This window comes from Gossypium arboreum, chromosome 11 (genome assembly GCF_025698485.1).
Source record: "Gossypium arboreum isolate Shixiya-1 chromosome 11, ASM2569848v2, whole genome shotgun sequence".
Lineage (NCBI taxonomy): Eukaryota > Viridiplantae > Streptophyta > Magnoliopsida > Malvales > Malvaceae > Gossypium > Gossypium arboreum.
Window position 1 is genome coordinate 5398027 of NC_069080.1, and position 18309 is coordinate 5416335.

The 18309-nt window shown below is 33.8% G+C and overlaps 1 protein-coding gene and 2 long non-coding RNA genes across 4 annotated transcripts; 1 reads left to right on the forward strand and 2 right to left on the reverse strand.

Annotated features, from left to right (window-relative positions):
* Positions 1 to 39: 39 nt before the first annotated feature.
* Positions 40 to 10458, reverse strand: LOC108473726 (probable inactive ATP-dependent zinc metalloprotease FTSHI 4, chloroplastic). Of its 2 annotated transcripts, none has more exons than XM_017775450.2 (17): positions 10015 to 10458; positions 8771 to 9026; positions 7376 to 7751; positions 5997 to 6255; positions 5177 to 5308; positions 4194 to 4268; positions 3997 to 4122; positions 3796 to 3905; positions 3634 to 3712; positions 3412 to 3549; positions 3156 to 3267; positions 2522 to 2685; positions 2322 to 2427; positions 2058 to 2134; positions 851 to 994; positions 619 to 769; positions 40 to 472 (listed from the first exon to the last, which is right to left on the reverse strand). In XM_017775450.2, the coding sequence occupies exons 1-16, from the start codon at positions 10288 to 10290 to the stop codon at positions 626 to 628; spliced, it is 2574 nt and encodes an 857-aa protein (XP_017630939.1). In that variant the 5' UTR covers positions 10291 to 10458; the 3' UTR covers positions 40 to 472; positions 619 to 625. The 2 variants fall into 2 exon arrangements, with proteins under 2 accessions (XP_017630939.1, XP_017630940.1); XM_017775451.2 differs by having other exon boundaries at positions 40 to 442; positions 10015 to 10453.
* Positions 10459 to 12478: 2020 nt separating this feature from the next.
* LOC128283617 (uncharacterized) lies at positions 12479 to 13107 on the forward strand. The gene is made up of 2 exons (XR_008274009.1): positions 12479 to 12647; positions 12907 to 13107. It is a non-coding gene; the product is annotated as an uncharacterized LOC128283617 (long non-coding RNA).
* A 714-nt stretch (positions 13108 to 13821) lies between these two features.
* On the reverse strand, positions 13822 to 16229 carry LOC128284293 (uncharacterized). The gene is made up of 3 exons (XR_008274681.1): positions 16120 to 16229; positions 15568 to 15651; positions 13822 to 14177 (listed from the first exon to the last, which is right to left on the reverse strand). It is a non-coding gene; the product is annotated as an uncharacterized LOC128284293 (long non-coding RNA).
* Between the last annotated feature and the right edge of the window lie 2080 nt (positions 16230 to 18309).

Sequence of the window (18309 nt, forward strand, 5' to 3'; positions counted from 1 at the left end):
AAATAAAGGCGAGCGACAGGATATGAATGGCAAAAACAATACCAGTAAACTTTCAGTTACTTTTATAACTAAACGGATACAAAATAAAAGAATTTCCATTTGGATCACTCACAAAATTCATTTAGAATTCTACAGCTAGCAGCAATGATTCTATTTTGAATGCTTTGAAAGGTCAGGCCAGCTCTACATGCAATGGTGTGCTGTATATCTCTCTTGTAATAAAAGTATACAAACGACTGAGCTCGGGAAAAAATCTGCCCATTGACCAGATATCTAGCAGATGTAGAAAATGAGGATGGCTCAATTGATTAACAGTATGCAATCAAGGGATTTTGCAGAGAAGCAAAATTTGCCTTCACTGAGCATAGATCATGCAGAAACGTTAACTCTCTAGGAGATAATGTAAGACCAGGATAAAGCCCATTGTAACTTTTCAGCAAAACTGTTTGGTATTCCCCAAAAAGAAAAGGATCTACAGTTAAATTCAACATATAAGAATGCTTTATAACATAGACTAATACCATTTATGTTGCAAAAGAATTTCGAGAGAGAGAGAGAAAAAAGAAAAGGAACAACTCAAATTGAAATATTACTCATGACTAAGAAGAAAAACATTACCATGATTTCAAAGGAAATGAGTGGCCATCAAAAGTTGTGGCTTTTCCTTCTCTTCTTCAACCGCCATTGAAGCTTCAGCTTTTATTTCTTCAACCCTCTTATCCCAAATATTATCTATAAGCTTCCACGTTTCATCACTAACCGTTTGAGTCTGTACAAATAAAATCAAAAAGCATTTTTGTCAGAACTCAGAAATGAGATATATGATAAAACTAAGTCTTGTCCAACTTGCCTCCTTGGGACGTGGTGCGCCAAAAGTTGAAAACCCAGAATTTCCAGGTGCAAACGTTACCCTCCCTGGGAGTGTGATCCCATGGATTCCCCATCGCCCAGCATAAATTAGGGCTCCATATTCGTCAACTGGATTGACAGTAGGCTGCACAATGGGCAAAAGCATCAATCATGCATTTCATTAAAAATAATGAACTAGTAGTCATTAATCAATAAGCATTCCACCATTTAAAACTGCACCTCTATAGCTTAAACATACAACTCTGACATGTAATGCTCAAATAGCAAATCAAAACAATCATACAAAACCAGAATCAGAGTCATATCAATACCAAGGTACAGTTATTTCAAAGGTCGGCTCATATTCAAGAAAATTATTATGGATTCTCTTATGTATTTTCTTAATGTAACTTGATTTTCCCTAAAACGACTGCCATGAGATATTATCAAGAGACTATCATATGTTAACCTTTCGGACTCCCACAAGATATACAGTCAATTGTGATACTAGTTCTAAAACTAGTCTCATGCAAAGTAATTATGCCCAGAACGGTTAAAAAGAATGGTTCAAGATGGAATATCCTAATTGAGAGAATATTTTGGTGCTTTATACTAATTATTATTTTACTTCTTTTCCAAGTATTAGGGTTTTAACAGTTATAATTTGGTATTTGCATTTTATTAGGTTTCAGGTTTAGTTATAAACATTTATGCTATTTTAGTATTAAGGTTTTGAATCATGAATTTAGATAGTTTGGTATACTGACATATTGATTATTGAGATTTTCTCCACATTGCTTCTGTGGTTTTCTCCCTCTAGTTTCTATGTTTCTCCCCTAGTTTCCTCTATTCCTTCCTAATTGCTCCTGTCTTATCCTGCTTTTCTCTTTGTAGTTATATCATTTCCCCATACTTGCTCTCTTATATCAAACAAGCAGTATATCAGTGGGGAAAAAGGTTATATTTTAATTGAAAACAACCAGATCAAAGAGAATGTGTATAGAATATCTGTCAATAAATAATTGCAAATGTTCATAAATTTCCACATTAGATTCATCTAAGAAAGCATAGCACCTTTTCACAAAAAAGAATGTACAAACCGAAGCTAGGACAACCATAATAGAATAATAATTATTGAATCCTAAGCTATAGAGCCTTTTTGCATTTAGATTTTCTCTAAACATGCCATTCCTTGAATCAAAAACTACCTGAGGTATTCGAGGTGCTCTATTGTATATATCCCAGATTTCCTCTGCTTTAATCTCTCCCTTTTCAAGTAAAATATCTGCAAAATGTAAAACATAGAATCAAGCATTTAAGTACTTTGTTGTACATGGTCCATTTGTTTCAAAAATTCAAAATTTCTCAGTACAATTAAGATAACTGAAATAATTGTGTTAGCCCAAAAATTTTATGCAATATAGGAATTAGTTTAAAGAATAATGAATGGACTATGTATAAAAACAATTAACCTGTGATTGTCTCTACAGCTGAATAGAACTCCCTCAGCACAGATGCACATTTTTCCACAGAAAAACGCATGTATTCGTCACGAAGTGCTTCAAGTTTCGCCGCAAGCTAAACATGAAGTTAATAATGCAATCTATGTCAATTCATAAAACATCTTCATGAAGTGCTATAAAGATTTAACAGCTACATACTGCAAACATACATTCGGCACAAGATCATTTTGATTTCTGTAGTAAGCTTTTCCAAAAGCTGTCATCCCTGTCTGCAAAATTAAAAACTCTGCAAGCCTAGAAGCTTCTAATGTAGCTTTTGCTGAGATCCAACACATGTTATCAACCCCAAACATCTCCTCCTCAATTACTCTAGCTGCAAATTTCAGCTACCAGTCAGCCAGACTGTACTTATTGTCGGAGGGGAGAAATAACAAAGTACTGTAAGGGAAGTTATCGAGATTAGCATTTGATAACATGTAAGACCAGACAGGATTAGGGACCAACATACAGCAGCAAGGAACCTTACTTAAGCAGGTTGAGGAGGGTGGGAGACTTAACCATCTTGTTTTCAAATATAAACTATAAAGAGCTCTATTCTTAGAGTCAAGCTTACTACCATGGAATTGGAAACTACATGACACAGAGTTCAATTACAATCTTCACTTTCTAGGGCAGATTTACTTTCCCCTTATTTTTACACAACAAGGTGGAAAGTGGACATTTCAACTTCAAATGCACTTAACTTCATGGAAATCAAAGACACGAATAATACACAAAATTCAGCTAGTAAACTAATAAAAAACTCAATTATGATGATAATGGATAAAAGTTTTCATTACTTACGAGCACATGCACGCACTATAGAGCTTATGTAATCTGATTTTCTCAAGAAAACCTTGCCCGAAAATTCAGCATAGCGCATATTTGGCTGGCTACGGATGGACTTTATATCCGTCTGTAGGAGATAAACATGAAGATTTGATCAATAACTGTCAAAACACGCTGAGCAAAAGAATAAAAACTGTGAAAACAGAAAATATCACAGAAGCAAATGGTACTACAAATATATGAACAGGTGATGTTATCTTAACGCGGTGACCTCTGTGAATGGGCGGTAGGGATCTGGAAAGTAGCATGCGAGAACAGCAACAGCTGCTTCTCGATATGCTAATCTCAACTTCAACTCCTCTGGAATTTCTGTACTATCTTCTTGGCCTGTTTCAAATGTGCCCTTTTGCTGGAAAGTAAAATTATGAACAAAGTGAGAAAGTGACAATCAATATGTTGAATCAATAGCCATATGTAAGGAATGTAGCCTAACCCTCTTCAAAGCCTCTAGAAGTTCTTCACGTCCAATGTAATCAAGATCTTTTCTGGCAGTCAAAATTCCAGCCTCATTCCTATCATCCCAGTTTGGAAAACATTAGTCCTCCCAAATGTTAAGTGGTATAATTAAAAAGTAATGAGATATATAGTTATGTACAATATATTTTGAAGCTCAGCCCCAGTGAAATCTTCTGTAAGCATTGCAATTTCCTCCAGGAGAGCCTCTTTATCCTCTTCAGACCGAAAAAATTTATTTCTAGCATGGACCTGTGGGATACAAAAATGAAATAATATAATAAGACACAAAAGCATACATGAGAACATAAAGGCTTTTATTACCATCACATTAAACAAATACCTTCAATATGGCCAATCTGCCATCTTTAGATGGCAACCCAACTCTTATTATCTTGTCAAACCGACCCTTTCTCAGGAGAGCAGGATCAAGAATATCCAGTCTATTTGTTGCACCTATGACCAACACCTGACAAGCCCAAATTTAGGATTGCATCAGAAAAGTCCACTTGAAATCCAAGTAAATACAAAATTTAATACCTGTGATGTAGAAACTTTAAATCCATCCATCTCAGTCAGTATCTGAAGCAGACCCTGTTCCCTTTCTGCACCACCCTATATAGAAAAATTACATTCACAAAACCATAGAGCAAAGTCAGACATTAATACGAGAGCCAATAGATGATAATACAAGGCTAAGTTAGGACATTGCTATGACAAAAGAGCTTTATAGCCACATCTATCCCGACAATATTTTATACTAATATGGCAACAAAAAGATCAAAGGTTCAAAAAGCAATTTGTGTGGCAATCCATTTGAATTAAGAAGCCTAGCATGAGCTCTTTAGTTGGCTGTCGAGAATATGTGGATAGAAAAGATCCCATTGCAAAGTTTTATGATAATGTTACATGCATTGTCTGACATCAAAATCAAGAAGCTAATTTCCAAGGATACATGCAAAGTTTTTTTGTGTGTATGCTATACTCAAGCTAAAACTTTTCATTGAAAATGGAAGTAAAGGAAACACTAGCAAGTGAAAGATTAATTATGATAATACTTGATATCCGGACCAAACTAGACAATGCAATGAAGCAAACTCAATAATAAAATCATCTACTTTAAGATTATCAGCTATGATGAGAGAATTTTCTTTGCTTTATGTTATTTAACATACTTTAGGAAATAGTGCTTTACTTCACTACCTTTTTCTTTCTTGGATCTTCACCCTCAAGAAAAGTACAGATTCAATATACTTTCAGAAACTATTGTGATTATGATGATTAATAAGGAAAAAGTGATCTTAGTTTTGTCATCTTAACATTACATCTTTATCACACTACAGCTAAAAGTAAAAGGATTGGCCTTTTAATGTTATTAGCACTTAAGGGTGCCAGTTGCTCAAGTAGGAAATAGCACACCTCTGGCTGACCTTTAAGCTTTTCCCCAATAGATAAGAGAAAGAAGATAATAAAAGTGAGTTATCCATTGACAACAACAACAAATAAAAGGTAAATTGTCTTACACCACCGATATCAGGCCCCCCACGCTTACTACCGATAGCATCAATCTCATCAATAAAAATTATGGAAGGTGCAAATGATCTTGCATTGGCAAACAGGTCCTTCACACGTGATGCAGCGACTCCAACAAACATCTGGCAAGTTATATCACTATATCAGCCAGATTTCCAGTTCCAACAATTTCAGATAGGCGACAATAAAAAAGAAATAAATTACAACATGAAAATAAAATTCAATGATATACCCTGACTAAGAGACTTTAAAAAATTCAGGGCCATTAGGGAGGCAACATGAAAAAAGTTACCAAACGATGCATGAACATTGAGATTTTAAAGTAGCAGAACTCGAGGCACATTGCATTAAACAGACTAGAGGAATTGTGCGGTTAAACAAGGCTTCAACAGATGAACATTTAGATATGTGTAAAGGTTAAAACAAAAGAATAAACAAGAGAAATTACCCAGAGTCAGTGCAAAAAGTAGTGGGATGACACAATTAAGGTATGGATTAAAGTAAAGAGAACAGCTATAGACAAGATGAATGATCAGACCCATTCAAGATTTCCCTATCTATGACCCTTTAAAATAAATATAGCAACCGGATTTAAAAGCAACCAAGAATGAAGAAGTAAAAAAAAGAAAGAGTAAACAGTTTCAGGGGGGAAAGGCAATTAAAATTTCTCTTCCAATTTCACTAGATTTAAGGCCATAATTTTCCAAAGATGTTTAGGATAAAGCCTAAATATAAAGCATCTGAAAAATCCAAAAGATAACTCAGATAAATTAAAAGAAATGAATTTTTTGTGAAGAAACCAGCCTTCACCTCTACGAAATCAGTGCCATTTGCTGCAAAGAATGGTAGTCCTGCTTCACCAGCAATAGCTTTGGCCAGCAGTGTTTTACCAGTCCCAGGAGGCCCATGAAGCAAAACACCTTTAGGGCAGTAAATACCTTTGTTTTGGAACTCCTCATCATTTTTTAAAATTCGTACAATCTCTTGTAATTCTCTCTTGATATATTCTTGGCCAGCGAAATCGTCAAAAGTAACACCAGTTCTTTCCTCTGCTGATATAAATTTTGCACTGGTTAAAGGCAGTAAAGTTAGAGCCTGGTAGAATGATTTTGTTATACACCACCCAAAACTACATTCACAACATAATCACCTAAAACTCATTCTAACCCAACAATAAAAAACCTTATGGAAAGAATGTAGGCATTACTAAATATTCATGAAACAATTGAATGTGAAGTGGAAAATATATCTTTTGAAGGACTAAACAAATTAAAATCTTAAAATTCAGCAGTTTTCAACCATCATTTAAATTGTAGTTTAGAGTGATTACACTATTTATCTAGATTATAACAATGCCTCCTTACCTGGAACATTAAAGATGCAGACAAAGCAACTTCAGAAAAAGATAGTTCAATAGTATTAATATGCAAAAAAGCAGGTTTCTTGCTATAATGTATAGACAAACAAAAACAATGCAATAACTCTAGAAATTCGAAACTTTGATAAAATTCCCACGATGAAACAACAATTATAACAACTAGAGAGCAATGAAGAAAAGACACATGCATTTAATATTATAAAACAGAGGGAAATAAAATAAAGAGAACAGAATATATAAAAGGAACGGAGAACTGCAAAAACAAGATTCTATCCAGCACTCAAGGGACAGTTTGAATATTACGGGTATCATACTGTTTGATACTAGATCCCAAGTCAAAGTTAACATTTAACAAGCACAAGAATATGGACACAGGTGGAAAGGTATCTTGAGTCAGAATCAAGTAAATAGTGAGGCTGACAACCTTTCCTTACCCAACTAAATATCTTTCTTCATGCAACACTACCTCAACATTTTAATCTAGGTAAAAGAGTGAAGAACATATTCTAAAGATTGAGCAAGCGGCATGACTAAAACCATTGAGCTGAACATTGGTAAAAAAGGTCACTGGCCTCGAAAATGTAGCCAGGTTTCACTCAATCTACTGATGACTTGAAAAACACAAAGCAGTTAATTAACTAAATAAAACCAAACTTCAATTAGGGGGCACTATAGAAAGAGAGCACCTAATGTTCATCTGTCATGAATTAATAGAAACAGTAAACAAGCTAGGTGATATCATAGGCTACCATACAGCAGAATAAAAAATAACTTATCAACAACTAACCCAATGAAATCATTGTTTGCTTACCGACTCTGGCCTAATGATCCAAGGGCACGGCGCTTGAGTGGTTGTCTAATTTTTTTGTTAGGAGCTCCCAAATCACAAGGTATTAGCTTTGCATAAATGGGCCTCATCATATTATCAATCCAGAGATATAATGCAATTGACAAGGCAAGTCGCATAGACCATATTACTGCAGTTGCAACAGACGAGTAGACCTCTGCAGGTACAGTATCAACATTCAAGACATCAACATTCACAATTTGTTGGTGAAGCTTCTGCCAAACATCATTCCAACAATCAATAGGCATGCGATCCACCACATGGCGCCGAAAAACTATTTCATTCTTTGAATTCCCCCCTGTTCCGTCCACTTTATTATCTTTGTAGTATGGCAAAATCACTGCAGGAAGCTCAACAGAGTTCATGAAAAAGAAAAAGAACAAGTAACTATAGACTTTGGCAATCTGCAGGATGATGCAACAATGGTTCAATCAGGCCAACCCAAGTCAATCCAGTGAAAGCTCCAGTGAATGGTTAATGAATGACATAACTAACATACATATACACAACCATCATGTGGATCAACCAAATTAACAAATAACATTTAGTTCAAGCCATTGAGAGTAAGAAAGCAAGTGGTTCAAATCAAATATCATATAACCAAACATGCCTGAGATATGCAATAGAACATGAAAAGATGATCTATGTCACTCAGACTCGGGGGATAAATGTAAGATAAAACTATGCGTTTGGCACAGGGACATTCAGTTTTAATTTTTATTATACTTTGGGAGGGTCAGACCTCCATACCCATGTCTATCAAATATGTGTTTGACATGATTACTTGAAGAAAAATGGAGATATGGATCACTTAGGCTACAATGTTATTGAATGAAGTAAGCAAAAGAAAACCTTTAGGATGTAAAAATATGAAACAAGCTTAACAAATACCCAACAGAAAGATCAATGTCTCAGTCCAAAACCATATACCCAGAACTCATGATGATACCTAAGGGTACTGATCTAGAATCATAGGGTACAAATTGAGTATACAATATTTAGATCATTTCATTCCAGTTATTCAATAGGCATCCTAAACTTCAGGTACCAATAGCAATCCCAGGGTCAGTAAAATAGAAAAACTTTGTTAGCTTTGATAACTGAGATAAAAAGCAGTATACCTAAGTCTACAGTTTGCTTCCATCATTTGGTTCACAATAAATAAAATGATATCCAAGTTCTTTGAAAGGCTTTAGATCTGATGGGTGTTACTCAAGTTCATTTTGGATTTAGGACAATGCGATTCTTCAATCTGATTTACTGATGTGCTACAATCTTAAAATTGAAGAAATGAACAACAATAGTTTAAGTGAGGAGCAGAGTTCTAAAGGTTCAATGTAAACAACAAAACTTCATTACCTGAAACTGTCTGACCATAATTCGAATACTCCATAAATTGGACATTGTTTGAGTTAAGAAGTCCCATAAAGTCACTGAAGTCAATTCTGTGTGAATTCTCAGGATCCCACTCTGTCCCCTTCAACTTTCCACGCAAGGTCAACAGGGCTCTGCTCCAACAGGAAGCCATGACAAGCTGTCTTTCTAACTGCAAGTCAGCCTTCCTCTCAAGCTCTTCCAGTTTATTTATTCTTTGCCTCTCTGCATCTTTTAATTTCTGGAGTATTGTTGAAATCAACAAAAGTTAATAATAGATAAGGGCAATGTAATTCTACAGTCCATGGCCCTAGCTCCTTAAAGTGTAAATTCTGGAGGGAAAAATGCCAACACATTAAGTATTTGATTCAAGCAAGTTTGAACTATACTTTTGCAAGAACAAAATTCTATGAGATAGAGAGTGGTTTTACTTGCAATGTTCAGATACCACATTGTAGCATCATATTTATACATAACAAAAGGGAAGCACCCATATCAACTCGGATATACCATTTTACTGTTCCAACGAATAGATGTAATAATTAAAGAACTTAATTCTTATTCCATTTGAAGAAAAAGGTTCCCATATAATTAGGAAATTTTGTCCATCAGTGCAAAAACATAGAGCTGATAAGATGTAATACTGGCTATTCTTAGATTAATAATTACAGAAGTATCCATGTTAACATAGGATGAAACTTCATATATATCCACTGTAATAATTAAAAACCATACAAATAGATGAAGTATCCCACATATACGAAATCAAAAAGCATTTCATAATCCTGAACAAACTACACAACCTATTCAGATTCTTTAATTTGCATTAAATATCATTAGACTTATGTCGCTAAATATAAGGTAAAGAACTTAAATTCTTTTTCCATTCAAAGAAAACCATTACTATATGATTAGGAAATAATATTTTGTTCATTAGTGTGAAAACATAGAGCCGTAAAAGTGTTCCATATGAAAGTAACATATGTTGTTGCATTTCCTACTTGCTCTTAATTGCTCTCTCACCTCCAGACCTAAGTGTCCCATATGAAAGCAAAACGAAGCCTATCATCATAAACAAAATCTAAACTTTTAACTTCTAATCTTTCAAAATTACGTTTTGATTTCCACTTTCCGCACCCAACATTATTTTATCATTGAGAAAACGGACTATATCGTTAGTAAACAAAGAAAACTGGAAATGAGGAAATTATAAAAAGAGAAAAAGAAACCTCGAATAACTGAGTGGACTCAGCATCTTCTTCCTCGACAATGTTGGAAGCGACAGCTGAGTCGGAACTCGAACAGGAAGTGGAATGGTTGGAAACATCAATAGTGATGTTTTCGCGTTTAATAAAGCTTAATTTAGGTTTGAGAGTGTTCTTACGGAGTGGTTTATTGCGAGAAGAGGAATAATAGGGGAATTTATCGAGAAGAGGTTTAGATGAGTTGCAGAAGACTGTTGGAGCTTCGACGAAAGTAATTGGTTTAGAAAGATAAGAATTCATTTCCTTTTCTAAAAAAAGGAAAATTATGCTTCACTTTCTCTCACTTTCTAGTGCGGGAAAATGTTGGGACTTTATCTTTGCCTCGTCAAAGCATGCTGGGAACTGGAGTCGATTTTTTGGGTTTTGGGAGAAGATCAAAACGCTGAGTTTTCTATATAGGCCTCTTTTAAAATAAAAATAAGAATCATTAAGAAACTCATGATTCAGTTGGGTAATATTTGGGGCGGGGCCCAAACATACTGGTACTTATTTTGCTTCTTGTTTATCTTTTACTTTTTACTCTAAGGTGAATAATTTTACTAATTTTCTATATACAATAAATTTTATTTATTCTTGAATAATTTCACTAATATTCTATTCACCCCTAGAACTTCTTCTTAGTGGCTCCGTTCCATGCCTCATTTCATAGGGAACCTCAAAGTGGCTCTATTTCATTATATTTCATCCAGATCCCAATCCTATTTTTATATTTTCATTGACATGACATAAGAGATATCGGTTGTCGAAACCATTTTTAACCGTGTGAAAAAAAAACGGGGATCGACTTTAAAATAAGGTATGGAGTTGCCACCGACCTTTTTTGAGGTGTAATCGGATCACCTTGAGACTGATCATTTTAATAAAACATTTGATTTATTAAAATAATAATTTTAGGTTTACGAAAATTGAGAAAAAGGGTTCGGGAGTCGATTACGCACGAGGAAGGGTTAGCACCCTCGTGACGCTCAAAATTGGTACCGATTGATTATTGAATGTCTTACTGTTGAAAATTTGAAGGGGGAAAAAATTAAAATACGATTCCTTTAAAAATGTATGAACAATTTGAATCGGATTTTAAAATTCACTCGTTCCAAAGAAATAAAATACCACATCCAGCACGTTAGGACACGATATCTTAAACCTCCAAAATTGAGATCACCTCACGCAATGAAACCTTAAAAGGGTATTCCATTATTTGGCCAAACGGAAAAAATGAAACCCAGCACGTTAGGGCACGATTTCTCGAATTTCTAAACACGAAACATTGCCTTGTTTTGAGGAGTTTCTAAATAAGCAATTATATAAAACCAGCACAAAGTACATTTGTTGGGTTTGATTAAAGGTAAAAAACAATTGATATTAGGAAAAATTTTGAAATTTAAAGTCTGATAAAAAAAATCATACAAGCGTTGATAATAATAAAAATGTAACCATAATATTACATGAATAATAAAAAGAAAATACAAAGAAACAAGTTACATGCAATAGCAACATATCATATACTAAATAAATACAAACACTAATATCCAAAGGCTAAATTTAGAAGAAATTCCAAGTAAATTATACAAATGAAATATCGAGTTTTAAAACAATAAAAAGAATAATAGAGAGGAAAGTAAATTTAAAAACATTACTATACGACAATACAAAGATTTTAAAACAAATCATAAATACAAGAAATTAAAATAAGGAGGAAAAATATAAATAAGTAATATATTAAATAGTAATATGCAAGTGAATTTTTAAAATAAATGTCATAAAGTAAATAATTTACATGAGAATTTGAGATGTATCAAAAAAAAAAAGATAATATAATAATGCATACATGAAATTTCAAAATGAATGATATATAAAAGGTTAAGTAATATGCAAAGTAATATATATACAACATTTAAATAAATAATATCTGAAATGGAAAAACCTAATATAGATAATATATATATATATATATAGAAATATAATAGTATATGAAAGTGTTTGAGACAAATAAATATGCACATGAAAATTAAAATAAAAAAATATGAAATCAACTAAATAATACAAAATAATATGTTAAAATAATATGCTCCTTTTTTAAAAAAATGAATAAAAACTTAATTGAAAAAAGTTAAAATCAAAAGAATAATTTGTAAACCAAAAAAACTAAGACCAAAATGCGAGGCACGTAAATAAATAGGGACCAAAAAACAAATAAACCAAACGTCCAAAATAAAATATTTAAGTGCGGACTGATTTGTAATGGCGCGCAAATTCTAGGGATAATTTAAAAACAAAAAAAATATAAAAAAAGCTTAATCAAAAGTCAGCGCGAAAGGGAAGGGACCAAACGTGGAAATCGACCATTCAAAGTGAAAAGGCGCACATCCCCCCCTTTCCCAAACAGTACCGTTTTATTATGCATAAAAAAACAAAAGAAACAATTGAAGTCCATTTGCCCTTTTTCTGAAAAGATTAAAACAAATCTCTAACCCCCATGTCCTCTCATTTAGGGATTCAGCCGCACCTATGCTAGAAGTTTAGAGGGAATTTCTCCCTCCGAAGGCCAACTTCGACGACAAAAGGAGAGTTGCCGACAGTGGAGGAGCAAGTCAACTCAGGTATTCCTCTCTCTTTTTTTTTTTACACACAAATAAAATGAATAAAAAATTAAAAGAACAAAGCAATCGAAAAGAAAAACTAAAAACACCTTCAAGATTTGATTTATATTTGTATATTTGCCTTTGTTTTCGTGTGTATTCCTTTTGCTAATGTATTTGTAAAAAAAAGAAAGAAAACGACCCCCCATACAATGCAAAATTGACAGCTTTTATAGCCAAATACAAGTGGTTTCCTGTTGTTTTCTTGCTCAAAATGCAGGTTGTGAAGACATGGGAGCAAAGCACACGAACGTGGGGTGTACAACGCGTAAACCAGGGTCGTGCGTGGAGCGTGAGTGGGGCTGCTGCGCAAAAGGGAAACTCAGGGTTTCTGAAACCCTAAAAATTTAGGCTTATCGGGCCGTTGTAAAATTTTGGGCTTGTAAACCAAACTTATCTGATGGACTGTTTAATTTTTGTATTTGATTTTGGTTTCCCTATGGGCTGGGCAAAATTCGGGTCTTACAGCTGCCCCTCTTTGCTCGTTGTCGTGTAACGAGAATGAAGCAAAGACCACAAAAAGGCCAATTTTGCCTAGTCTTGCCACATATCGATTCCTTTATGCTCACCTTCTTCAAGTATCCCCATTCCAACCCATTGCATCTTCAGGGGTATAACAATTGTACTCGCTTCACTCTGCTCCACTCTATGTAACACCCCTTGCCCGCATCCGACGCCGGGAAGGGGTTCGAGGTGCTACCTGACTTTTACTAACACTTTCATACTAAACAAGGCCATGAAATCTCAAATAATTAAAAAGTTTTCTTTTCACATGCAATCTGTCCCTTATGCGAGCTTACGAGGCCCAATACATGCATTCGGGGCGGTTCGGGACCCAATCGAGAACTCATGAAAAACTTAGAAAAATCTCTTGCGATAAGGCTTCACACGCCCATGTGCTCAGGCCGTGTGGCCAGAAATAGGCTAATTATCAAGCCTTTTGTCACTCTCACACCACATGCATAGATACATACTTATCCAATAACATACAACGTGGCATAAATGAGCTCTTAAACATCTACAAACATGTTATGCTCAAGTTATTTTCTTATGCAATAAATATTATAGAATTTGCCCATATCATTACCACATACTAGACATAACTATCATTACATCACAAACCATTCATGAAGCATTATTAACTATTTACCAATCACTTAATCTTGCATTAGTTACTAGCTCATCAATGAATCTCAATTCAATCTCTAGGCATACATGTTGTAAGCCACATCACAAGAGATAATAACATACATGCATAAGAATAATCATATGGGCCCATAGCGTCATTAGCCGACATAGGCCAATTTACATGACTAATACTACCTTAATAACAAGCCAATGTCTTTGGCTAAATCATAATATTACATACTCACATTAAAACCCTATACATGCCATAGACTCGAATCACTTGAGTTTACTTACTCCGATAACGTTAACTCGATAGGGTGATAATATCTCTGACGGCCTCCAACCCGAGCTAACCTAGAAACTCTAGAAAACATGGGAAAGAAGGGGGGTAAGCTTTCGCTTAGTAAGTTCATATAAAAACAATAAGCAACTCATTAACTTGTTTTATCAATGTTTACAACATATTCTCAAGTTCACTACAAGCTGTCTTCCTGAGCAATAGTCACTAAATTATTTATATCTGGAGCTACGAAACTCCAAATTAAGTTCCGTTAATTTTACCTGAAACTAGACTCATTTATATTTCTTTCATAAAATTTCCAGAATTTTTTACTTATCCAATTAGTACAGTTTATTCCTCAAGTTTGCTCCTAATTCACTGTCTGACAGTTTCAACCCTTCTGTACTAAAGTTCAATTATCTCATAGTACAGGATTCGAATAATGTTCTCGTCTATTTCTCCTGAAACTAGACTAATATTTCTACTAACTAATTTTTTTCTAGAATTTTTGGTCAAGCCATTTAGTACATTTTATTAGTTAAAGTTTCCCCTGTTTCAGGGTATGACTACTCTAACCCTTGTGCACTACGAATCGAATTTCTCCATGTACAGAATTCAAATGACCATGCCATTTGTTTCTCTTAAAAATAGACTCAATAAGGAATCTATGCAGGTAAGGTATGACTCTTAATAATTTTTTTACAATTTACGGTGAATTTATAAAATCAGAATAGGGGATCTTAAATTCATTCAGACCCTGTTTCACAAGAATTTAAATATCACACAATATAGAATTCTTTTTCTTCCTCTATTTCTTTCATGTGAAAATAGACTCATTAAGCTTTAATCCCATATTTTATTCTGCCTATAACTTATTTTCCACTATTTTTAGTGTATTTTTAAAATTACACTACTGCAGTAACTCAAATCTGTCAAGGCTAAGTTACTCATTCATGGTCATTGTTCATAATATTAATACAACACCATTTTATCCATCATGGTAAGAACACATATTATGCATCATAGATCATCACATATCAAGGAATTCTCATAGGATTAGTATACATACTTGCACGACTCGTAACATAACTCGAGTGCATAATCACCAATGACTTACCTCATTGGGACCATCATCAACTCTTTCCTTGGATTGCCCGTTGAACACTTGGAATACTAATTGGATACTCGGAAAAGCCTTTGCACATAAGTGCCTCAATTGTAGCTAAAGCTACCTCATATCTCATGACATTTCAATGCTCACTCTCGAGCTAGTCATCTAGACTCATAATTCCTAGTGACATGTCACTCGTATCCTATTCTATTCCTAAGGTTCAAACGGGATTTTTTCTCGTCTATTAAGGCTTTGTCTTATCATATTTCTATTAATCACATACACATTAATATATGTGCAATTCATGTAATGATAACATTTAAATACATGTATAGCATGGTATTGTTTACATACGAACTTACCTCGATACCACAAAGGTGAAAAGGACATTCTCGTCTATAAATCGATTTCTTTCCGTTCTAGGTCCAAGTCTCAATTTTCATCATCTATAACATCACATTTAGCCTACCAATCAGTCACAATATTCATATGGGTCTAAAATCATATTTTTACAAATTTTCATTTTGACCCTAAACTTTTGCATATTTGCACTTTTTCCCCAATGCTCGTAAATTAATTTTTATCACATTTATTTACTCCTTGAGTCTAGATGAACCATTTTCATAACTATAGCAACTCATAATTTCAACTATTTTACACATTTACAACTCATTTTACAACTTAGCAATTTACCCTTTTAAGGTATTTTCATGCAATTTCTTTCACAAAAGTTGTTTATTAGACAACTAGGACTCATAATCTTCCATAAAAACACAGCAAACAACACATTTACTCTCATGGTAAAACCCTAGACTCTTCATCATTTTGCAAAATAATCCCCTCTTATGAAAGCTTATGCTTTAGGGGTTCCAAAAATACAAAAATCATCAAGAAAAGACATTAAAATCACTTACAAGCAAGGGAAATATGTTGCTGAAATTTTCCAGCTTCAAAACCCTTTCTTTGCTGCATATTTCGGTGAAGGGGAAGAGAAAAATGATAGCTTTTTCTTTTTCTTTTTTTTATTTGTTAATAATAAAACTATTTTGTCTAATTTTGACTTTTCAACTATTTTGTCTCCCATGGCCGCCATCACACTTTCAATGGCCTAATTTCACTTTAAAGACCCCAATTTAAGATACAAGGCAATTTAACACCTTTAGCTATTAAAACACAACTTTTACTTTTTACGCGATTTAGTCCTTTTTCGAAATTGGACTAGAAATCGCTAAAATTAATATACCAAAATTAACATGCACTTATAAAATCATATTATAACACATAAAATAATACTAAAATAATTTTCTCTGGCCTCGAAATAGTGATCCCGAAACCACTGTTCCGACTAGGCTCAAAATCGGGCTGTTACACTCTACATCCTCAGTTTGCTCTATTGCGACTTGAGGAAGATAAAATTTGTAATTTCGAGCTTGCTCCACTGCCACTTCAGGGAGATAAGGCTCACCATTTTCGATCTGCTCTATAGCCGATACATGGAGATAAGATCTGTAATTTTTAGTCTGCTTCCTGCAACTTCAGAAAGATAAGACTTGCTATCTTCAACTTGCTCTTTTGCTACCTCAGAGAGATAAGGCTGGTGGCTAAAATCTACTCCATAGCCGATACATGGAGATAAGACTCGCCATTTTCGATCTGCTCCATAGCCGATACATGGAGATAAGATCCGTAATTTTCAGTCTGCTTCCTGCAACTTCAGGAAGATAAGACTTGTATCTTCAACCTACTCCACTGCAACTTCAGAAAGATAAGGCTGGTAGCTAAAATCTGCTCCATAGCCGATACATGGAGATAAGACTCGTCATTTCCGATCTGCTCCATAGCCGATACATGGAGATAAGAAAACGACAGGAAACCACTTGTATTTGGCTATAAAAGCTGTCAAATTTGCATTGTATGGGGGGTCGTTTTCTTTGTTTTTACGAATACATTAGCAAAAGGAATACACACGAAAACAGAGGCAAATATACGAATATAAATCAAATCTTGAAGGTGTTTTCAGTTTTTCTTTTCGATTGCTTTGTTCTTTTAATTTTTTTATTCCCTTTATTTGTGTGTAAAAAACAAAAAAAAAAGAGAAAAGAGAGAGGAATACCTGAGTTGACTCGCTCCTCCATCGTCGGCAACTCTCCTTCTGTCGTCGAAGTTGGCATTTGGAGGGAGAAATTCCCTCTAAACTTCTAGTATAGGTGCGGTTGAAACCCCAAATGAGAGAACATGGGGGTTAGGAATTTGTTTTAATCTTTTCAGAAAAAGGGCAAATGAACTTCAATTGTTTCTTCTTCTTCTTTTTTTTTTTTTATGTATAATAAAATGGTATTGTTTGGGAAGGGGGATGTGCACCTTTTCACTTTAAATGGTCGATTTGCGCGTTTGGTCCCTTCCCTTTCGCGCTGACTTTTGATTAAGCTTTTTTTATATTTTCTTTGTTTTTAAATTGTCCCTGGAATTTGCATGCCATTACAAATCAAATATTTTATTTTGGACGTTTGGTTTATTTTTTTTTTGGTCCCTATTGATTTATGTCTCGCATTTTGGTCTTAGTTTTTTGGTTTACAAATTATCCTTTTGATTTTAACTTTTTCAATTAAGTTTTTATTCATTTTTTTAAAAAGGAGCATATTATTTTAACATATTATTTTGTATTATTTGGTTGATTTCATACTTTTTTATTTTAATTTTCATGTGCATATTTATTTGTCTCAAACACTTTCATATACTATTATATTTCTCTCTCTCTCTCTCTCTCTCTCTCTCTCTCTCTCTCTATATATATATATTATCTATATTAGGTTTTTCCATTTCGTATATTATTTATTTAAATGTTGTATATATATTACTTTGCATATTACTTAACCTTTTATATATCATTCAAGTTTGAAATTTCATGTATGCATTATTATATTATCTATTTTTTTTATACATCTCAAATTCTCATGTAAATTATTTACTTTATGACATTTATTTTAGAAATTCACTTGCATATTACTATTTAATATATTATTTATTTATATTTTTCCTCCTTATTTTAATTTCTTGTATTTATGATTTATTTTAAAATCTTTGTATTGTCGTATAGTAATGTT